This window comes from Rattus rattus, chromosome 1 (genome assembly GCF_011064425.1).
Source record: "Rattus rattus isolate New Zealand chromosome 1, Rrattus_CSIRO_v1, whole genome shotgun sequence".
Classification (NCBI taxonomy): domain Eukaryota; kingdom Metazoa; phylum Chordata; class Mammalia; order Rodentia; family Muridae; genus Rattus; species Rattus rattus.
In genome coordinates, this window is record NC_046154.1 from 169,384,434 (window position 1) to 169,405,692 (window position 21,259).

The 21,259-nt window shown below is 39.0% G+C and overlaps 1 protein-coding gene across 16 annotated transcripts in view; it reads left to right on the plus strand.

Annotated features, from left to right (window-relative positions):
- Nucleotides 1–21,259, plus strand: part of Anks1b (ankyrin repeat and sterile alpha motif domain containing 1B) — a 1,103,087-nt gene that overhangs the window by 432,551 nt on the left and 649,277 nt on the right. For all 16 annotated transcript variants that reach the window (XM_032911305.1, XM_032911312.1, XM_032911325.1 and 13 more), the window contains one exon: nt 7,361–7,497. In XM_032911305.1, coding sequence (XP_032767196.1) covers nt 7,361–7,497 — 137 coding nt within the window. The remainder of the gene's footprint in view (nt 1–7,360; nt 7,498–21,259) is intronic.

Below are 21,259 nucleotides of genomic sequence, written 5' to 3' on the forward strand. Positions count from 1 at the left end.
CCTTGACAGAGGGCTGGTGGATTTGCTTCTAAGCCGTTTTGTATTGTGCTACACACATTTCAGCTCTTGGTGGATTATTGAACTGATAGCTTCTGAGCCTCAACATGCTATATTGGCGTTTGATACAGTTCTTCATCTATGACTAAATTCCTACTTCCTCAATGCAAGCGATCTGAGAGAGGAAGAACCCAAGAAGGCACATCCCAGAGAGAACCTGGTGATTTTATATCAGAAGTGACATCTTTACGTTTTACATACACACACACACACACACACACACACACACACACACACACACACACGTCTGAAGAAGATCAAGCTTGGCTTTTAATTATGTAGGAGGAATATTCATATGCATTATGCATATAGGAATCTATACCATGTAACACTGTCCATAAGATTTCCATTTCAAGTATGTAAGTCAAGGATACATAGTGTATCCCTCACTCTCTTCCCCCTCTCTCCCTCCCCATCTCTTCTCTGTGTATTTCTTCATTCTTCTGATTCAGGTGACATATCTGCCATTCTTAGCATAAGTTCAGGAGGAAGGTGACTATATATCTAAGTAACTATATATGGTTATTTAGTTATGTAACTGTAACTATACATCATTGTTTAGTTACAAAACTATAACTAAAAATGAGTCCACTGTCTTCATAGTTAATTATTATTGCGGACCTACTATGTACTATGCAATGAATTGTGTATGTTCATGTCTCATTTATCTTTACAACACTACAATAAAAACATCATTTAATATATGAGGAAACAAATTAAATACACCAGGATATCGGCATAGATTTGTCTAATCCCAAATTCCTAATACAGCTCTCCTTTTCTTAGAACTTCTTCTAAGAATATTGCGTTTTATTCATATTTAACTTCCTGAATTCTGCAAATATTCCCGTTTCCCACTTGTATCTCTTAGAATGCCCCTCCCTGACATTTCTTTCTGTGCAAAGTTTATACATACATCAGAGAAATTTGAAATATTATTAATATAATGACTCTGCAGATTTATTGGGTACAATATAATATTTCAATATATATAGTCCATAATGATCAAATGAGGGAAATTGACTATCCTTTCAAATTTGTCATTTCCCTCTGCTGGGAACATGCAGATTTCTCTCTACTGCCTTTCTGAAGGATACAATAACCTGCTGTCAGCCAAAGAGATGCCCAGCTGCACTTGCTTTTCATTAATCATCCACCCTCCTCCCCCTTTGATCCAGCAAACCCTCTGATAGTCACTAATCCGACTCTACTCCTCTACGATCAACATTTTATCTTCCACATTGAAGTTACAATTTGCAATATTTGTCTTTCAGATAAACTTCTACCTCTTGCTATCTTCCCTAAATCCGTGACTGGAAGAAACCTCAATCTCATTGGTCGGTGTTCAGCATCTAGCATCGTCCTTTGTATCCTTGAACACCAGAATGCACTTGAATACCTTCGTACTCAATACACACCAGGGAATGGTGTGACAGATACAGGGCTATAAAACTGCACAGGGATCATTTATATTAATCAGATATTCTTCTTGTAAAACATCACATAAATTTCCAGCATTTCTAAGCTCCTCATTGTGGAGGGAAATGACAGTTATACCAAATAACAAACACACTATGTAGTAACTTAATCTGAATAGAGTCTCATTTCTGTCTGAAACTTCAGATATACTTGGCAATTTCCTTAGTTAATTTTTTCCCACCTTTTATTATTTTCGCTACCCACTGCAGGTAGAACATAGAAAACTGTCTTGAATACAGGTTTTATAACGCAGTGCCCACCAGGTAACTGACTGAATGATATATTAATGACCTTTTAAGGTAAAATTAATATCCCAAGATTTTATGTATAGACAAGAACAATAGTTCTTGGTGGTTCTCTATCAGATATCACTATATGTTAGTTATCTATATTATAATTTACAACAGTAGCAGAATTACTGTTTGAAGTTGCAGCTAAAATAACTTTATGGTTGGGGCTCACCACAGCAGGAGGAACTGTATTAGAGGTCACAGCTTAGAGGTCACAGCATTAAGAAGGTTGAACCCCCAGTGAACTAGATTGTTGGGGGGAGGGGGGGCAATGGGGGGAGGGTGGGGAGGGGAACACCCATAAGGAAGGGGAGGGGGGGGGGATGTTTGCCTGGAAAACGGGAAAGGGAATAAACCTCGAAATGTATATAAGAAATACTCAAGTTAATAAAAAAAAAAAAAAAAGAAGAAGGTTGAGAGCCATTGCTCTAGACTTTCCTATACTTACGGTTTTTTTCTGGAAAGGATGGACACAGAAATAAAGAAGCCAGGTCCCCTTTCTCTGCGTTATTGAGAACATCCGTGGTGACTACATTTGGCGTAGGTTTGTTTCGCTTTGTCCACCTCGCTTTACTTGGTATTCCTTGAAGGACTTTCTTAAAGGGTTCACACAGAGAGGAAGAGAAATGTGTCTATGTGATAAACAGTGCAAACAAAATCAATGTAGTATAAAAAGCAAATGGCTAAGGTTATGAAACAGATGACAGATTCAGAAAATGAAGATTCTCACTTGTTGCAGTTTCCACGTAGTTCAATCCTTCATGACCCAGTGTTTTGTATTTTGTATTAAACCACTTTAAGAAGCAGTAAAGGATCTTTTGGCTTAGGCTTTGTATGGAGTTCTATTTCTGTATGGAGTCACTCTTTTCCAACAATGAGTAAGGCCAGTCCTCATATGGAGTTGTTTCTACGGTGGTTAAATGTATGCCAACTTAAATGCCCATGGAGTGCCCATACTTGGCACAATGGTTTTCTGGGTTTGTCTGTGAGGTCGTGCATGGGCTACCTTAATATCTGAAAGGTATACTGAGCAAAGAGATCTGTCTTCCCTCATGTGTGGACCTCATCCAGTTGATGACAGAGCTGAACAGAGCAAACGGGCTGAGTAATGTGGGGCGCCGGACTGACTGGTGCACTGAGCAAGAGAACTTGTGTTTGCTGGACACGAGAGCTGAGCTGATGTTGAGAACTTATGTTTGCTGGATGCGAGAGCTGAGCTGACGTCTCGGCCCTACGTGGATGTGAAGCCTGTCAGCCTTGGTAGTAGAACTTAGCCCATAGCTCTCTTTGTTGTCTGTGTTTGGGACTCAAGACAGAACTGTATGTTGACTCCTTGAGTTTCTAGTTAACAACTGCAGACGTGGAGACCTCTCTGGCTCTAAGATCTGATCCAGTTCTGGACAGGACTCTCTTTGCTCAGACATTTCTAGTTCATTTTCTCTGGAAAACCCTGACAAAACAAGGCCACAGGAGACCATCTCTCATCTCTGGAAGTAAATCTTGTCTGCGCTAATAAATAAAAGAGACTATTTCTGTGGATATGCTATATATAAATATTTCTGTTTATTTTCTTACTTTTTCTATGGGATCTGTTTCATCTTCTACCCTCTAACTATGATATTAAGTTGGATAGCAGGAAAAGAAACATTTATTAAACTTTTATAGGCCTAACTACATGTAGGTCAGTTGCCTTTCATTTTATCTATATACATAGACAGCAGAAGACAGTTTCTTACAACCCTCCCCCCCTCTTTCTCATAAAGAACACTAAAAGCATCACAGCTCAAATGTAAAACTGGATGCTGTTTTGAACCAATGTGTTATGGAAGAAATAAAATAAATTATGATTAATGCTATAGTTTTTTGCTTCAACAACCTGAGTGAAAACGTACAAAATGGCTGTAAGGATGAACAGCGACAGTTAAGTGGCATTGAGAACCAAAGCCACAGAAACAGAGGACTGCAGAGTCCAGTACTGTAAATATTAGATGCAGACTTTATTCAATAATTTATTTTTTAATTCACTTTACATCCTAATTGCACCCCTCTATCCTCTCAGTCCCTCTTTAAAAATCCATTTCCCTATTGCCTCCGTCCCTTCCCAGAGAAGGTGAAGCCCGCCCCCCCTTGGGTACCACCACACCCTAGGACATCAGTCCCGGCAGGACTAGGCACCTCCTCTCCCACTGAGGCCCAACCAGGCAGTCCAGCCAGGGGAAGGAGATCCAATGGCAGTCCACCTTGAGTCAAAGAGTCAGACAGCCACTGCGCCAACTGTTAGAGGACCCGCATGAAGACCAAGCCTCAGTCTGCTCCAAATGTGTAGGAAGCCTAGGTTTAGCCCCTGCATGCTCTTTTGGTTGGTGGTTCAGTCTCTGTGAGCCATCACGGGCCCAGGTTAGTTGACTCTGTAGGTCTACTTGTGGCAGACACAGACTTTTAAAAAGATGTTCTTTGTCCTGTTCATCTCTCCCCTGGCCTCTGTTCATGTTCCTCTCTTCCTCCTTCTCTTTCCTACCCACCTCCAGTTATCCTCAATGCGAAGGAGTGATGAATGCTTGCGATGATTCTTCAGCTAATTATCCAGTTACTGTCCATTGTCTCCGGATGCTGAAATATCGCTGCGGACCCTATAAATGCGTATAGTTATTACATGCCAAGCTAAAAATATTTAAAACCCTATCTAAACGCGTATACTAAAACGATGCGTACTTGCCATTCTCAAGTAAATAAAATCGAAGCTTAAAAGTTGTGAGGAACAGCACAGTATCGGGTACTGATATGGGATATCTAGTAATAAACAACTAGGAGACTTAGAATTTAAAAGTATAGTTGGAATTACTGGTTTGCCAGATCCCTCGGTACAGCTTAAGAAAGAAAGAAAAAAATAAACTGGAAAGTAAATGTAACAAGCTATTCTGAGTGCAATACAGAGACGATATGAATAATACACAGAGAGAGTGAGTTAATGATACTAATAATGATAATGGTACGTGTTCTGTCTAATATTATTTCATTGGAGTCTAAAAGGCATCAGGAAAGGGGGCAGAAGGCGGTACCGGAAGCAATAAAGGAGAGGAGGTGTGGCCCCACCCACAGCCTTGCTCATAGCTATGGGTACCAGCTGCATCCTCTCAGGACTTCAAGCCAGGACCTTGGTCATCTCTGATTTCTTTCTTTTTCTATACATACTCAATACATCACAGAATTGTTTTTTGTAAGCTTAGATTGGCCAAATTATTTGACGTTTTAGACCACATTAGATACAGTTTAATGTAGGGCTGACCTTTAGAGCTGCACATCTCTGGTTTGGTGGGTGTATAATGAGATGTATCCACCTACATTATACCTACAGGGTATTTTCTCTGCTCTAACACTCCTCTGCGCTTTGCCTATTTGCCTTCATATGCGTCTGCACGCCAGAAGAGGGCGCCAAGACCCCATTACAGATGGTTGTGAGCTATCATGTGGTTGCTGGGAATTGAACTCAGGATCTCTGGAAGCACAGTCAGTGCGTCCAACGTCTGAGCCGGAGTAATGCTTGACATGTAGCTATCCTGTGTCTTTAAGTACAGTTAATGAATGAGAAGCATAAAGGCCGAAAGGACAACTTGCTTTCATTCTGCTAACTAATGATTTTCGATTTCAATATTTATCCACTCAGAAAATTACTCCACTTATTCTAGAATGCAGGCAAGTCCACAGTATCCATTAGATTTAAGAAATGTACTCAGGAACATATGTGGGCTGGCCTGAGGTCCCTGACACATATAGAGCAGAGGCCTGCCTGGTCAGGCCTCAGTGGGAGATGTGCTTCATCTTGAGGCCCCAGGAAAGGGGTAGGCCTAGGGAGCACCCTCTTGGAGGCAAGGGGTAGGAGGAATGGGATGAGGAACTGTGGGAGGGGAGATCAAGAGGGGGACAATGACTGGAATGTAAATAAATAAAAGAATAATAATCACAAAGAAATGTGGTCTGGAAATTTTGAGGTTTTTTTTGTTTATTTATGAATGACTATTTTATCTAAATATGCCACATTTGAATTTTTTTGGTTCATTATTCCCCAATGAAACTATGTGTGTGTGTGTGTGTGTGTGTGTGTGTGTGTGTGTGTGCGCGTGCGTGCTTATGCAGATGTTTGCAGGGGACGTATGCTCATATGCATGTGTACATGCATATTAAGGCCAGAGGTTCTCTTCAGGTTTTCTCCTTAATTACTTTCCTCTTTATTTTTTGAAACACAGTCTCGCACTGAACCTGAATCTTTTATTTGGCTACACTCACTGGTGGGTGATCTGCAGGGACTGCTTGTTTTTTCTCTCAGTGCAAAGATTACAGATGCATGCTATTACCCTAACTTAGGGATCTGAGGTCAAATCTTCATGCATAAGCAGCAAGCACTTTACTGATTAACAACCTCCCAAGGCTCTGAAATGTGTCTTTATCTGATGGACACAGTCTTAGGGGGGGTTGACTTCCTTTCTTGTTTCATGAACAAAGGTGACTTCATTAATGATTCCTGTTTAATTAGGATTGTAAGCAATGACCATAGGACAGAGAAACATTGTCATATATAGAAAATACAGTCTAGATCTAGTTTGCATCAGTTCATATGTATGGGGCATAAAAGTATTGGGACAGAATTGAAAACATAACATAAATGAACATCTTGCAGATTCGTAGTTTCAATAATTCAAAAAATTTCATTCAAAGCTATGAAAGACTAAGTTTTATTATTAAGCAGATACACTGTGTTATAGCAACCAGTATTATGCTATTATCTATCCATCTCTAAACTCTTCTTCAGCTATCATTTTATTTGGGTATGAATTGAAAGGGAAAATGTTCAAGATGCAGAATTCCAAGTTATTCTTCTAAAAGATCCTATTTCCTTCTTCCCCCACCAAATGCAAAACACCAGGGAAACTCATTTAGGTCCTGAAATTTCATTCGTTTTAATTTTGAACATGTTGGTTTATGTGATTACCTTCTAATGATAAAATTGTTTGTTTATGTCTTATATAAATGTCAGGTTTGATTTTAAATTAAAGATACGTGATCTAGGGCTATCTGGGCAAAGTTATTCCAACAGCTTGAGTTTGGGTTTTAGGAATCAAGTGGATATGAAATTCCTACATAATAAAAATGAGCTTTCAATAGAAAGATCGGAAATTGCTGGCCAGTTCCGTCACATTTCAAAACTATATTAATTTTCAAAGCAATGACTTTCATGTAGTGATGATGGTGGTCTTAAGGTCTGTGAAGGATGATATGTCATTATAATAAACTGAACATTGCTCATTCATGCAGGAATTATACTGCAAGCACTAATATTCACCATCTTGAAGGAGAACAGAACATTCAGTATGTATTTTTTTTAAAAAAAATACACCACTGAACCTAGTCTTAATTATGATATTATAATTGATGTCAGCTTTAAGTCGAAATAGCAACTCATGTTCACAAAAATAATTTCAAATCTTGAGGGGTAAACTGACTGATTAAGTTCATGGCAGTTCTATTTTCGTTCACAGATAATGCCTCTGAGGTAGCAATTACTGCTCCAGGAACTGGTCACCATAGAAACAGCTCTACAGGCCCAACACCTGACTGCTCACCTCCATCCCCCGACACTGCCCTAAAAAATATCGTAAAAGTTATCCGACCTCAGGTAAGTGAGTACCCAGGATGATATCGCCTGTCCTGTAACGTTTGATTCTGACCTAATACGTGTAAACCACTATTATGTAACATATAATAGATTAAGAGAAGAGATTCAAAATAGGCTGTTTGCTTCCTATGAAGTTCATAATAGACACTGCAATCTCTATTAGCTCTTGGAAAATGAACTTTTATATTATGAGGATTAAATGAGGCTTAGAAAAATGGCTGCTTCCCATTTTCCTCTGAGCCTTTACTAGGCTGCGGTTGGTGAGCTGCTACTGTCTTCTGAAGCCTTTGGTGAACATGGTGCATTGTTTGTGTTGATTTCTCTACCCTCAACCCCAGTGAAGTTGAGAACAGGTGCTTTCAATTCTCCATCCCGCTGTGTTGGGTATCACACTACCCACTCTCCGTACTGTCCTCCAGGGTTCATGGTCTCAGTAATATCCCTTTACCTTTTGTTCTTTTTTTTTTCCCATTCCTGTCACTTGCCTGTATGTTTTTCCCTCTCATCCCCCTTCTCTTTCTGTTGGATTTCCCAGTAGGCGGTTTGCAGGCAAGCTTTAGAAATATCATTGGGACAAGCTGTTCTGTGATATTTCATTGAAAATAGCACTTATAAAGCTGTTTGCATTATATTTTTGCCAACAGATGGACCTAGAACATGGAATTGGTGGTGTTCTCAACCTGGCTCATTCTGAATGGGCTTCATAAAATCCAAGAGAGGGGGGACTCAGGATCCAATCAATGCCTTTCTGCACTGCTGAGGCAGAGCATGAATAAACCCAGACATCAGTCTGCTGTGCACTCATGTCTAAAACTGTGCAAGCGACAATTTGTTTAATAAATAGAATTCTTTCTTATAACCTACTTTAGATTATTATATGACAATCCCATCCTCCATTGCATTTCAATTTCATATTCCAGTACAGTTTGTAGAAGGCTTTTGTGTAAATTATTTCATTTAAACATCATCGATCCCCAGCGAATTTGTAGGCTGATGCTGAAAGATACTGGAATTCTAGTGCATTGAAACGGCCATCTACTAGGGAGCTCCTTTGATTTCTTTTAATACAACAGCTATTTCATCCAGTCCTACTCAGTGATTAAAATATCCTCAAGAAACTGCGTGAGTCACCTTCATGACAATTGAATGGACACATGTTGCAATGTTTGGGCACAGACAACGTTATAATACTTCAGTATGCAGAGTAAGAAAATGTTTTCAAGCATTTCATCTCAATCTACGTGATCAAAGCAACAGCCACCAAACCCCGATCCAATGGGAGTGCCACACTTGTGCTCTCTGCTTCCCAATTTCTATCCAGGTGCTTTGGTATGGCTGCGTACTTAACACAACTCCGGCACTTACATTGAAACCATTTGTTTTTACACACATATGTAAGATGCTCTCCTACATATGTTATTAAAATCCATTATTAAATATTAGTTATTTTTAATCATTATGCAAATTATCTAATTTAAATCGTCTTGCTCACTCTTGAATGAAAAACAGATTCCTTAGAGATACGGGGTAAGGATTCCCCACCAAAAGAGAAGAAGAATTCGTCTTCCGCAGGGATGAGACCTCCAGTTAGTTATTCAATACCAAGCAATCCACCCTGAAATGAGGTACACGCAAGCAAGAAGATATGGAAGCAGCATATTGTGTGTAGATTCACACACACACACACACACACACACACACACACACACACACACACACACATGGTGTGTTATAACAATAATCACACAAAAGAGATGAATTTCAGGGATTAACAAAGAAATATGGGAGGTTGGAGGGACAAGGGAAAATGACATATAATTTATTTTAGCTCAAATTAAACAAAAATTCAAAACTTATATCAGGCATGGGCGGCATACACCTTTAATCCCAGTACTTGAGGGGCAGAAGAAGAAGGATCAAGGGTAGCCTAGGGAAGTTTCAGACCAGCATGAAGCACACGATAAAACCTTGTTTCAAAAAAAAAAATAATCTCTATATATCTTAGTTCAGGACGGGATATTTGAAAAACTTTGAAGAGAACTACAGCTAGCAGAAATAGCACCTTTGCTCTATTCCTCTTCTGTTCTCCTTATAGCTCCTGAACGCTTTGGTCCTCAGTCACTGTAGACAGATAGAAGTATAAGATTCATATGCATGTAATTATGAAAGAATAATGGGGTAGGATTGCTGGTTTATTTTCTTTTCCTTCATTTCTTCCTTTTACTGAAAACAAATTCTTCTCTCAAACAATGTGTCCTGATTATAGCTCCCCCTCCCTCCTCTCCTCCCCTCTCATTAGAAAAGAACAGATTTCTAAGAGATAACAGCCAAGCGTGCTAAAATACAATAGAATAAGATAAATCAAAAACCATCAGGACTGGACAAGGCAACCTAACGGAAGGAAAAGAGACCAAGGGCAGGCACAAGAGTCAGAGATGCACTCATTCACACACCCAGGAGCCCCATAAAAATACTAGACTAAGAGATAGTGTGTGTGTGTGTGTGTGTGTGTACATGAACATGTACATGTATGTTTAGGCCCTGTGTATTCTTCTTCAGTCACTGTGAGCTTATATGAGCTTTGCCAGTTGATTTGGAGGGCTTTGTTTTCCTGATGTCCCCCATTCCCTCTGGATCTGACCCTCTTTCTGCCTCCCTGAACTCTGAGGGGAGGGATTTGATGTCTACATCCCATTTGGGCTATATGTTCCAAGGTCTTTCTCTGTGTAATGGCTGGTGATGGTGGGTCTCTGCATGTGTCCTATCTTCAGGAGGAGGAATTTTCTCTGATGATTGTTAAGCAAAGCACTGATCTACAAGTATAGCAGAATATGACTAAGAGTCATTTTATGATACTTGTTTCTAGGCTGGTAGTGCCAGCTTTAACCATAGGTCTCTGGGAATCAATCTCTGGTTCTTGGTCACCCAAGCAGGGTTGGGTATGGGTTCCATCTTATAGAGTAGACCTTATGTCAAATCGGACATTGGTTGGCACCTCCCACAAGTTCTAGGCCGCCATTGCCTAGTCTATCTTGCAGGCGGGACCGACTGTAGATCAGAGGTTTTGTGGCTGAGTTGTCGTCTGCATTTCTCTTTTGGTAGCCTGCAGAGTACCTTCTTGAATCAAGGACAGCAGGGCATAGGGGTGAAAGCTCCGTGTAGGCACCAGCTGGATTTTTCCATGTTCAGTGAGTTGTGTGGGTGTTGTCCTTGGCAATGAGGCCTCACTGTCAGTTTGCAGAGAGAAATTCATTCTCTTAGCAGCAACCTGGGTTGTTTGAGGATTTTCATGGACCCTCAGACCAACAATTCAGTTGAGTTCAACTCTGTCCCGAAGCCTCATTTGGGGACAAGAGATGGCGGGTTGGGATTCTGTATCGCTCATTATTAGGATATCTCATTAGGACCACCTTCATATGTCTTTGGAAGGTTCCACTGCACTAGGTCTCCGTATCATCCCTTAAATGCTCCTCAATTCTAGCTGTCTCTCCCCTCCTCTATCTACCTCCCCCTGCTTGCGTGATCCTTCTGTTCCCATCCCCACATGTCCTCAGTCACCCTGTAAAATCTATTCTATTTCTCTCTCCCAGAGAGATTCTATTCATTGCCCTCCCCAGTCCTTCCTCTACAGCTATCCTCTCTGGATCTATAGATTATAACTTGGTTATCAGTTATTTAATGGATAATATTTATGTGTAAGTAACTACATGCCACATTTATCTTTCTGGGTTACCTTAATCAGGATGATTTCTTTTTCTACGTCCATCCATTTGCCTGCAAACTTTGTTATTTTTTTTAACAGCTGACTAATAAGCCATTGTGAAAATGTACCACATATTCTTAATCAGTTTTTCTGTTGAGGGATATTTAGGTCGTTTCCAGTTTCCGGCTATTATATATAACGCAGTACTTAAGAGCATAGATTCAGAAATATCCAGTAAAATATTTGCAAACAGAATCCAAGAACACATCCAAAAGATCATCCATCATGATCAAGTAAACTTCATCCAAGAGATGCAGGGATGGTTTAAGATACAGAAATAAATAAATAAATAAATATAATCCACCATGTAAACAAACTGAAAGAAAAAAATACATGATCATCTCTTTATATGCAGAAAAAGTCTTTGACAAAACCCAATATCCTTTCGCAATAAAAATTTCTGGAGAGATGAATGCTACAAAAACATACCTAAACACAATAAAGACCGTAGCCACCATCAAATTTAGTGGAGGACTGCTGGTTTCCAGAAAGGGTTTGGAGACCAGACTAGAAGATAGGCAAAGACAGAAGATATGGTGGTACAGAAGAGTCTCCTGTGTGTATTCAAATAGCCATAGTCAGAAATGAAATATTGTTCTAAAGGAAAGATAATTATTGGCTAGCTTGTATAAGTGCCTATATTTTAATCCTCTAAAACACTTGCTGATTTTAGGTATGTATCTGGAAATGTAAGAAATCTGGTTAGAACCACTTGTGGGTATTCAAGCACTTGGTATCCATTTACTAGCAGAATTTTTTTTAAAGTTAGAAATCATGGTCTAGCTCATGCTACGAAATGGTTTTTCCACTGAGCTACATTCTTAGCACTAAATAATAAATCAACAAAATAATTAAGGTAGAGCTTCACTTTTAAAACTAGAGGTAAGAGACCTTTGGTTCGGTTCTCAGATATGGTGGAAGGAACTGAGTCCCAAAAGTTGTCGTCTAACCCCCACATGCACATCATGACATACACACACACACACACACACACACACACACTTAAAAACATAAAGCTTTAAAAATAAAAGGATAAATACAAACCTTATCAATGTGTATTTCCTTGTTTGTGCATTCTTGGACCATGGGAGGAATACGTGAACAAGTGAGCTGCAGGGCAAACATTCACTGGAAATGGATGCTGCTTAGCATGATCTGGATCACCTTCCTTGGCTTCATACACATCTTTACCTAGCTAAGTCTGCATTCTACCTCTCTATGGAGAGAATCCACTGCTACCTTGGAACCCATGCTTCCAGAGAGAGAGACAGAGAGCAAGATGGAGCCTTGCAGCACCACAGGTGTTCTGATTATCGTGCTAATTACCTGCAAGCCTCAGACTTTCCAGAGTTTTCTATTGAGGTTGATTTTGCTCTGCATGTTTATTAACTACCTGAGTCGCAGCTGTTAGTTTCAGGGTCCTGTTTGATCTCCTCACCTTTGCTTCCTTGGGTCCTTTCACATCTTAAAAACCTCTAGATTGTGAAGCATCCTATTTTTAATTAATAAGAACTGAAATATTTATTTGCTACCGGCTTCTCTTTGTTTCTCTCAAGAATATTAACCCACAAGGCTGAGTTTTTCTGTTTAGAATAACCCACAGGCTTTTACCTGAAAAAATAGAATGATTTTTACACTTGAAAATACTTGGAAAAAAATCTCTTTTTTTTTAAAGTTAAGTGGGTGCATTGACATGCCAATTTTCTTTCCACTAAATAATTACATATTGCTTAGGCTTGACTTTTTGTTCCTAAACTGACATATAAAATTGTATGTATTTGTAATCTGCAGTTGTACATTCAGATGAATACATACTTTGTGAGGTAGAAAACCAATGTCATTAGTAAATGCCTTCCCTCCCATCATTTTGTGTTAAGAACATTTAGCATCCTTTCCTTAGCATTGCATAACCAATATGCTACCACTTACATCGTCACCATAGATAGCTTTCTTGAGCTTACCTCTGTCTAACTATAAATATTGATCTCTGATTAGCATCTTTTGATACTATTTTCCTCCTATCCACCCTGGACAGTGGTACCCACTATTCTGATCTCTTCATCTATGAGATTATTTATCCTTGTCTTCCATAGAAAAGTGAAATTGTCAACAGTCATCTTTCTGTATCTGATTTAACATCGCTAATTGTCAGGGAAATGCAAATTGAGACCATAATGAGATTCCATCTCATTCCTTTAAAAAAAAAATGGCTATTATCAGAAGGAGTGGGGATAATAAGCATTGGCAAAGATATGAGAAACCGGAACTCTTGCACAGTGTGAGTAGAAATGTAAATTAACGTAGGTATGATGGAGAGTCGTGTGGAGGCTCCTAGGAAGCGAAAATTATGAGTACCAGATAATAGAACTCGCCATATGGTCCAGCAGCTCTATTACAAGATCTAGGTCTAAAGTCAGTAGGTCAAAGAGAGATCTGTGTTTATTGCAACACTAGTCAAAATAGCCAGCATAGAGAATCAACCTAAGGATTTAGTGGGTGAATGGATAGAAAAAAAAGTATATTCACATGACAGAGCAACAGCCAACCATACGCATGAAGAAAACCGCGTCATGTTGATGACATAAATGAACTTGGAGGATGTTAAGTAAAATGAGTAAAATGTCTTTATTTCTTTAAGTTCCTGGTAAAAACCTTACAACCCTTCCAATAAAACACACAGCTCATAAGTGAACAGATTCACACTCAGTCTATTTACCTGTAGGTGTAATCTTGCTCGAAGCAGAAAGGAGAATTACCATCACTCCAGAGATTCCTCCTGACCCTTACCAGGAAATCTTCCTCATTTCTGTCTCACGCTGGCTTTATGCTGCAAATAAAAAGAATCTATTATTAGACTTGATGTAAATGGAATCCTTTTGAAAGTCATGTGTTACTTATCTTTCTAAATGAACAGTATTCCATTGGATTAATATACTACAATGTGTTTCTTTGTTCTCCTGTGGATTAGAGCTTGGTTTATTTTGTTTGTTGTGCTGTTGTTGTTTTGCCTTTAAATTTATTCTTTGAAAATGTGTACAATGTTTCTTGTTCATATCCATGCCCTGCTTCCTTCTTCCAAACAAATCTCTCTTAATCCCCCAATATATCTTCTTCCCAATTTCACACACACACACACACACACACACACACACACACACACACACACACAGAGAGAGAGAGAGAGAGAGAGAGAGAGAGAGAAGAGAGAGAGAGGAGAGAGAGAGAGGAGAGAGAGAGAGAGAGAGAGAGGGGAGAGAGAGAGAGAGAGAGAGACAGAGAGAGAGAGAGAGAGAGAGAGAGAGAGAGAGAAGAGACAGAGAGAGAGACAGAGAGAGAGAGAGAGAGAGAGAGAGACAGAGAGAGAGAGAGAGAGAGAGAGAATAACACTGAGTCCAAATGATGCTGCCTATATATGCATGAGTGTGTGTGTGGCGTCATCCATTGGAGCATGGGTAACCTACTAGTGGTCACCTTCCAGAGAAAAGTAACCATCCCTCCTCCAGTAGCCATGTGCTACCAATAGCTCTTCAGCTAGGCTTGGGGGCATAGGAGCCCTTCCTACTCCATGTTGGAATTTTTAGCTAATTTGAGCTATGCAGGTCTTGTGCATTCTGTGAGTTGTGTTCTTCCTGATTACACATGAATATATTTGTATGTTTTATAAATATGTTCTTATGTGGATACAAGAAGTGGAATGGTTGGGCTTAAGGTAGATCATTTTATAATAAACTTTCCTACAGTCTTAAAGCAGTCATTTCGTTTTATAGCCACCAATAGCACTATAGGACAATTTTAGTTTGTCTCTAGATAAACTTGTTAATCCTTTTTATTTTAGCAACCCTTTTGGATATGAAACGATTCGTCATTATAGTTTAAGTTTTTCTGGTGACTAATGACATTGAGCGCTTCTTCTGTGGCTATTGCATTTTTTTTTTTTTTTTTTACACTTTTATATCCGTCTTTATTTCTTTGTTAAAACAGTTCTCCCACTTTAATTCTTTGATTTCCCACATTGATATTTTTTTATTGGATATTTTTATTTACATTTCAAATGTTATTCCCTTTCCCAGTTTCCTGGACATAAGCCCCCAATCCCATCCCCCCTCCCCCTTCTTCTCTGAGGGTGTCCCCCTTCCCAACCACCCCCTTTCCCACTCCGTGACATTCCCCTGCACTGGGGGTTCCAGCCTTGGCAGGAACATGGGTTTCTTCTCCCATTGGTGCCCAACAGGGCCATCTTCTGCTACATATGCAGCTGGAAACATGGGTCTGTCCATGTGTACACATTGGATGGTGGCTTAGTCCCAGGGAACTCTGGTTGGTTGGTATTGTTGTTCTAACGGGTTGCAATGCTCTTACGTTCCTTCAATCCTTTCGCTAATTCCTCCAACGGAGACCCTGTTCTCAGTTTAGTGGTTTGCTGCTAGCGTACACCTCTGTGTTTGACATGCTCTGGCTGAGCCTCTCAGGAGACAGCTATATCAGGCTCCTGTCAGCATTCACTTCTTGACTTTATTAATAATATCTAGTTTTGGCAGCTGTATATATATATATATATGGGCTGTATAGCCAGGTTGGGCAGGTTCTGAATGGTCATTCCTTCAGTCTCTGCTCCAAACTTTGTCTCTATATTCCCTTCTATGAATATTTTTGTTCCCCTTTTTAAGAAGGACTGAAGCATCCACACTTTGGTCATCCTTCATCTTGAGCTTCATGTGGTCTATGGATTGTATCTTAGGTAATTCCAGCTTTTGGGCTAATATCCACTTATCAGTAAGTGCATGCCATGTGTGTTTTTCTGTGATTGAATTACCTCACTCAGGATGATATTGCCTAGTTCCATCCATTTGTCTATGAATTTCATGAAGTCATTGTTTTTGATAGCTGAGTAGTGCTCCATTGGTAGATGCACCACATTTTCTGTATCCATTTCTCTGTTGAGGGGCATCTGGGTTCTTTCCAGCTTCCGACTATTATAAATACGGATGCTATGAACATAGTGGAGCATGTGTTCTTGTATGTTAGAGCATCATTTGGGTATATGCCTAGGAAAGGTATAGCTGGGTCTTCAGGTAGTGCAATGTTCAATTTTCTTAGGAACTTCCAGAGTAATTTCCAGAGTGGTTATACCAGTTTGCAATCCCACCAACAATGGAAGAGTGTTCTTTCTCCACATCCTGATCAACATCTGTTGTCACCTGAGTGTTTGATCTTAGCCATTCAGACTGCTGTGAGGTGGAATCTCAGGGTTGTTTTGATTTGCATTTCCCTGATGACTAAGGATGTTGAACATTTCTTTAGGTACTTCTCAGCCATTTGATATTCCTCAGCTGAGAATTCTTTGTTTAGCTCTGTACCTCATTTTTTAATAAGGTTATTTAGCTCTCTGGAGTCTAATTTCTTGAGTTCTTTGTATATTTTGGATATTAGCCCCCTATCAAATGTAGGATTGGTAAAGATCTTTTCCCAATCTGTTGCTTGCCATTTTGTCCTAATGACAGAATCCTTTGCCTTACAGAAGCTTTGTAGTTTTATGAGGTCCCATTTGTCGATTCTTGATCTTAGAGCATTGGTGTTTTGTTCAGGAAATTTTCCCCAGTGCCCATGTGTTCCAGGCTCTTTCCCACTTTCTCTTTTATTAGTCTCAGGGTATCTGGTTTTATGTTAAGAGCCTTGATTCACTTGGACTTGAACTTTTCACAAGAGGATAAGAATGAATCAATTTGCATTCTTCTAAATGCTGACCTCCAGGTGAACCAGCACAATTTGCTGAAAATGCTGTCTTTTCTCCATTGGATGGTTTTAGCTCCTTTGTCAAAGATCAAGTGACCATAGGTGTGTGGGTTCATTTCTGGGTCTTCAATTCTATTCCACTGATCTACCTGTCTGTCTCTATACCAATACCATACATTTTTTAATCACTATTGCTCTGTAATACAGCTTCAGGTCAGGGATGGTGATTCCCCCAGAAGTTCTTTTATTGTTGAGTATAGTTTATGCTATCCTGGTTTTTTTGTTATTCCAAATGAATTTGCAAATTGCACTTTCTGACTCTATGAAGAGTTGAGTTAGTATTTTGATGGGGATTGCATTGAATCTCTATTGCAGATTCCTATGAGGAACTTTTCTTCATTTTTAAGGGGATTTTTCAACGTTTTAATTTTTGGTTGAGAATTTTGCATACATTCTCTTGTAACTCCCAAGGATTTGGATCCATTGACAGACACACATGCGTTATGATTATTCCCTTTCATCTCTAATTTGGATATACATTATTGTGTGTCTCTGCTGATGAATATGATTTTATTTTTCTTTTCTAGTTACTTGTTTTTTGTCCTGTCCTGTATATGAATGTATTCTCACACATTTTATTCTGTAAGTTTTTTTTAAATCTAAGCTCAGGTTTATAATCTATTCAGGCTATTTTATATGTTATGTGATTTAGGAGTTAATATTTGATTTTTGGCTACCAAGATAAAGACTTTACTCACCAAGATGAATGATGCTTTGTGGATTTTAGCTATTTTTACTTTCTAAATGTTGTTGGTACTTAGAATATCAATTAAATTCTATGTTATGTGTTAAGTTACAGTTGTTTTTTCTTTTATCATCATCACCACCACACCACCATCACCATCATCATCATCATCATCATCATCATCATTTATAGCCTGACAGCAGTTTCCCCTCCCTCCTCCTCTCCCAGTCCCTCCCACCACAACTCCCTTCTCTTCCCTCACATCCACCCTTCCTCTGTTTCTCTTTAGAAAAGGGAAGTCTCCCAATAGACATTACTCAAATATGTCGTGTTAAGTTACAGTAAGACTAAGCACCTCCCTTTGTATTAAGATAGGACATGGCAACCAAATAGGAAGAAATGGTCCCAAAAGGCAGCAGAAGAGTCAGACACAGACCATGCTCCCACTGTTAGGAGTCCCCCCAAAACACCAAGCTGCACAACTGTAACATATGTAGTTCATGAGTTTTTACTGAACTACATCTCCATCACATACTTTACATTCTTAAGGAAATCCAGGTTAATATAACTTTGCACTTATGTAATAATGATTGTTCAAAAATAAAATAATGTGTTACTTTATTTCTGTAGCGTTGAATGCAGATGAGACCCTGGATAAAACATTCATGGTAGACAGATGCTTTGGTATCAAAGATGTAAGGGTATCAAAAGTGAAGAAATAATTTGGAGAGATTGACTAGTGTTTGGTAGCTACATTAAGAGAGATAAGGACAGACTGGAGCAGAAGGGGACATTGGTTAGCTTAGGTGACATGTCAGCCTGAAGGTCATTCTGCTAGACTTTGTGTGTTCTCAGCAGGCTAACAACGAGGTGGCTTAATAATTATTATCTTAAATGTCATCTCCTCTGCCATTATTAAATAGAATCCTGAACCAAGATTATATAAAACTCTTGCCAAGTCTAGAATAATATTTTCTTGGGCTCTGTAAGGTTATGGAATGCATATGTTAAATCTTAAAATTAGAGGCAAGAGTGGGTATGTAAAAAGTCAAGTCATATAATTGGGGGAAAAACAGAATATTGCATTGGATTACAACAAAAAGAGAAAAAGAACAAAAGGTCTTCAAAAGAGCAGTCTCCAAAATATTTATTATGAATATTTAGCCATTTCTATTATATAGAGCATATATTTCATTTATTTTTCATAAAATTGCTATGAGAAAGTGGTATTTTTCTCTTTATTTTAATAATTGGGCCTGAGGCTTAGAGAGGTTGAATAATTTTCTCAATGTGACACAGCCACTAACTGGAAGAACTCTGAATTCCTAATGTCAATAATCTTTCTATTAATGTTAATTAGCTCATTGGGGAGAAAATGATCAAGGTTGTGCATTCATATTCCAGAGGGATAAAGTTTGAGATGAGAATAATGGACTGGAAAGAAAGATGAGCAGAAACACGGAAAGTTTATAGCCCAAGGGAGGGAAACATGGAGGTTGTGGCCTTCATTTGAAGTCTTAAAACAAAAGCTGTGTAAGAAGAGATGGTTACCAACATAAAGATAACTCTTCTACTGAAAACATTAACCTAATAATCATAGGTAAAACCTGAAGTTTGGAAAGAAAAAGGTGGAAAAAAAGAAGTCATTGGACCCACCAATCCGCCAGCAATTCTCCACAAATTAGGATTTTTTTTTTCTAGAGAGTTATTCTAAAAAATAGTTAAGCTCCATCCAAAACCAATTAAATCCATCTGAAGGCTAGCACACAAGGCCCTGACCCTACAGTGTGGTGCAGACTGATAAACCTTTTAAATGAAAAATAGAAATCCAAACTCCAGTGAGTACATCAAGCCTAGGGAACTGTATAGCAGTCAGCATGCACATGGAACTGACTCAGACTTGTGACCTCCTGCCACGTCCTTGTCTCTTGATTGTCATACATCAATGTCTGGAAACAGACAAAGATTCAAAAATTCTAGCTATGGTTTCTAATGGATGCATTTGTGCCATTCAAAACTTGAGAAGTTGTTCATTCAAACCACTGCAAGTTGGAATCCATCTGGATGTCTGTTTAACCCAGTTTTCCTAGATGGGTTATATAGAGGAAACTCAAGAGGAACACTCAGAATCTTGCCTCTTGGTACCGCTATCTTGTAGCTGATAGAGGTTATATTCTATCCCACACCCTCTACATAACTTCTCTGACCCTATGTTTTTTATTCAGCAAATGAGGGCCACATAAGTATTATCAATAATATAGTGGCCATAAACATAGCAACATCAGACTTTAGAGAACACCTCTGAGAGCTTTTCTGAGTTTTCATGATACCTCAATCCACCAAACAGAACACTGACTGGAAAGAGTCATGCCATCCAGCATCTTATTTCTTAGCAACATCAGCATAAGAAAACCTTATGAAGTATGAATCCTAGAAACTGGGAGTTTGGATAAAACAAACAGGAAACTATTTGTTATGTATACTCATATTTTCACAGATTAAAAACATTCATCTCTTTACTTAAATTATTATGATCCAGATTGCCACAAATGGCACCATGGTGCTAACATTGAGCATTTTTCGCTATTCTGTGGTCCTCTTTCCGTGTACATAAGGATGTCAGTGGATGGCTTTGCTGCTGCTGCTGTTGTTGTTGTTGTTGTTGTTGTTTTGTTTTGCTTTGTTTTGGCATGCCTTTACCCTAGAGCATCCCTCTAGATTGTCTGCATAGATAACAGAGTTTTCCAGGAAATTTTTCCTTGAAAAAGTAAAATGTCTAGAAAGTAGGGTTGTCATTATTTGTTTAATGTCATAGGTGGCAGAGTATAATTTGAAATCTAATTCCACCTCTCCCATTAGGTAGCTTGTTGATTGCTCTGGGTAAATTTTAAAGTTTCCAATTACCTTTCCCACTAAAGCCAATTGAACTAACTTGACAACCCAGTGAACAGTAAACCTAATATATGAATCTGAAGTTAATAATTTCATATCCTAACTGAGACAACTTTGGGATTCTGCAATAAAAGTATTCTGGCATACACTGTTATTGATTTATCCATTCCCTGGGCATAGTTGAACACTGACTATACACTGGGCAGCTTAAGTAATTATTTTAATATAACAGTGACTAAAATATAGATTGCACCCTAAGGAAACCTTTAATGAATTGAGAGCTCGTGCACTAAAAAGGGCTTTTTAAAAAAATTCATTAATGGAATCCATTGATCAAGCTCCCAGGAGTCATCCTCAGACCCCTTTCTTCTCAACCCCATATGTACTCTCTCGCCTCATTCCCAACCTGAAAAGCTACATTGTGCTCTGCGTTTATATAGCTAACCCTCACCGCTTCCCTGAACTCCCAGCCTCATGTTCTAAAGGCACTGCTAAGTACCTGCGGGTTTTCCAACAAGTCTTTAAGGAAAACAGTGCTAAGCTTCGTGTTGTAGTTAGTCATACCCCGTCTGAAAAAACTTGCCCTTACCTTTAATTCATTTCTTTCTCTACCTCTCATGTTCAGTTCA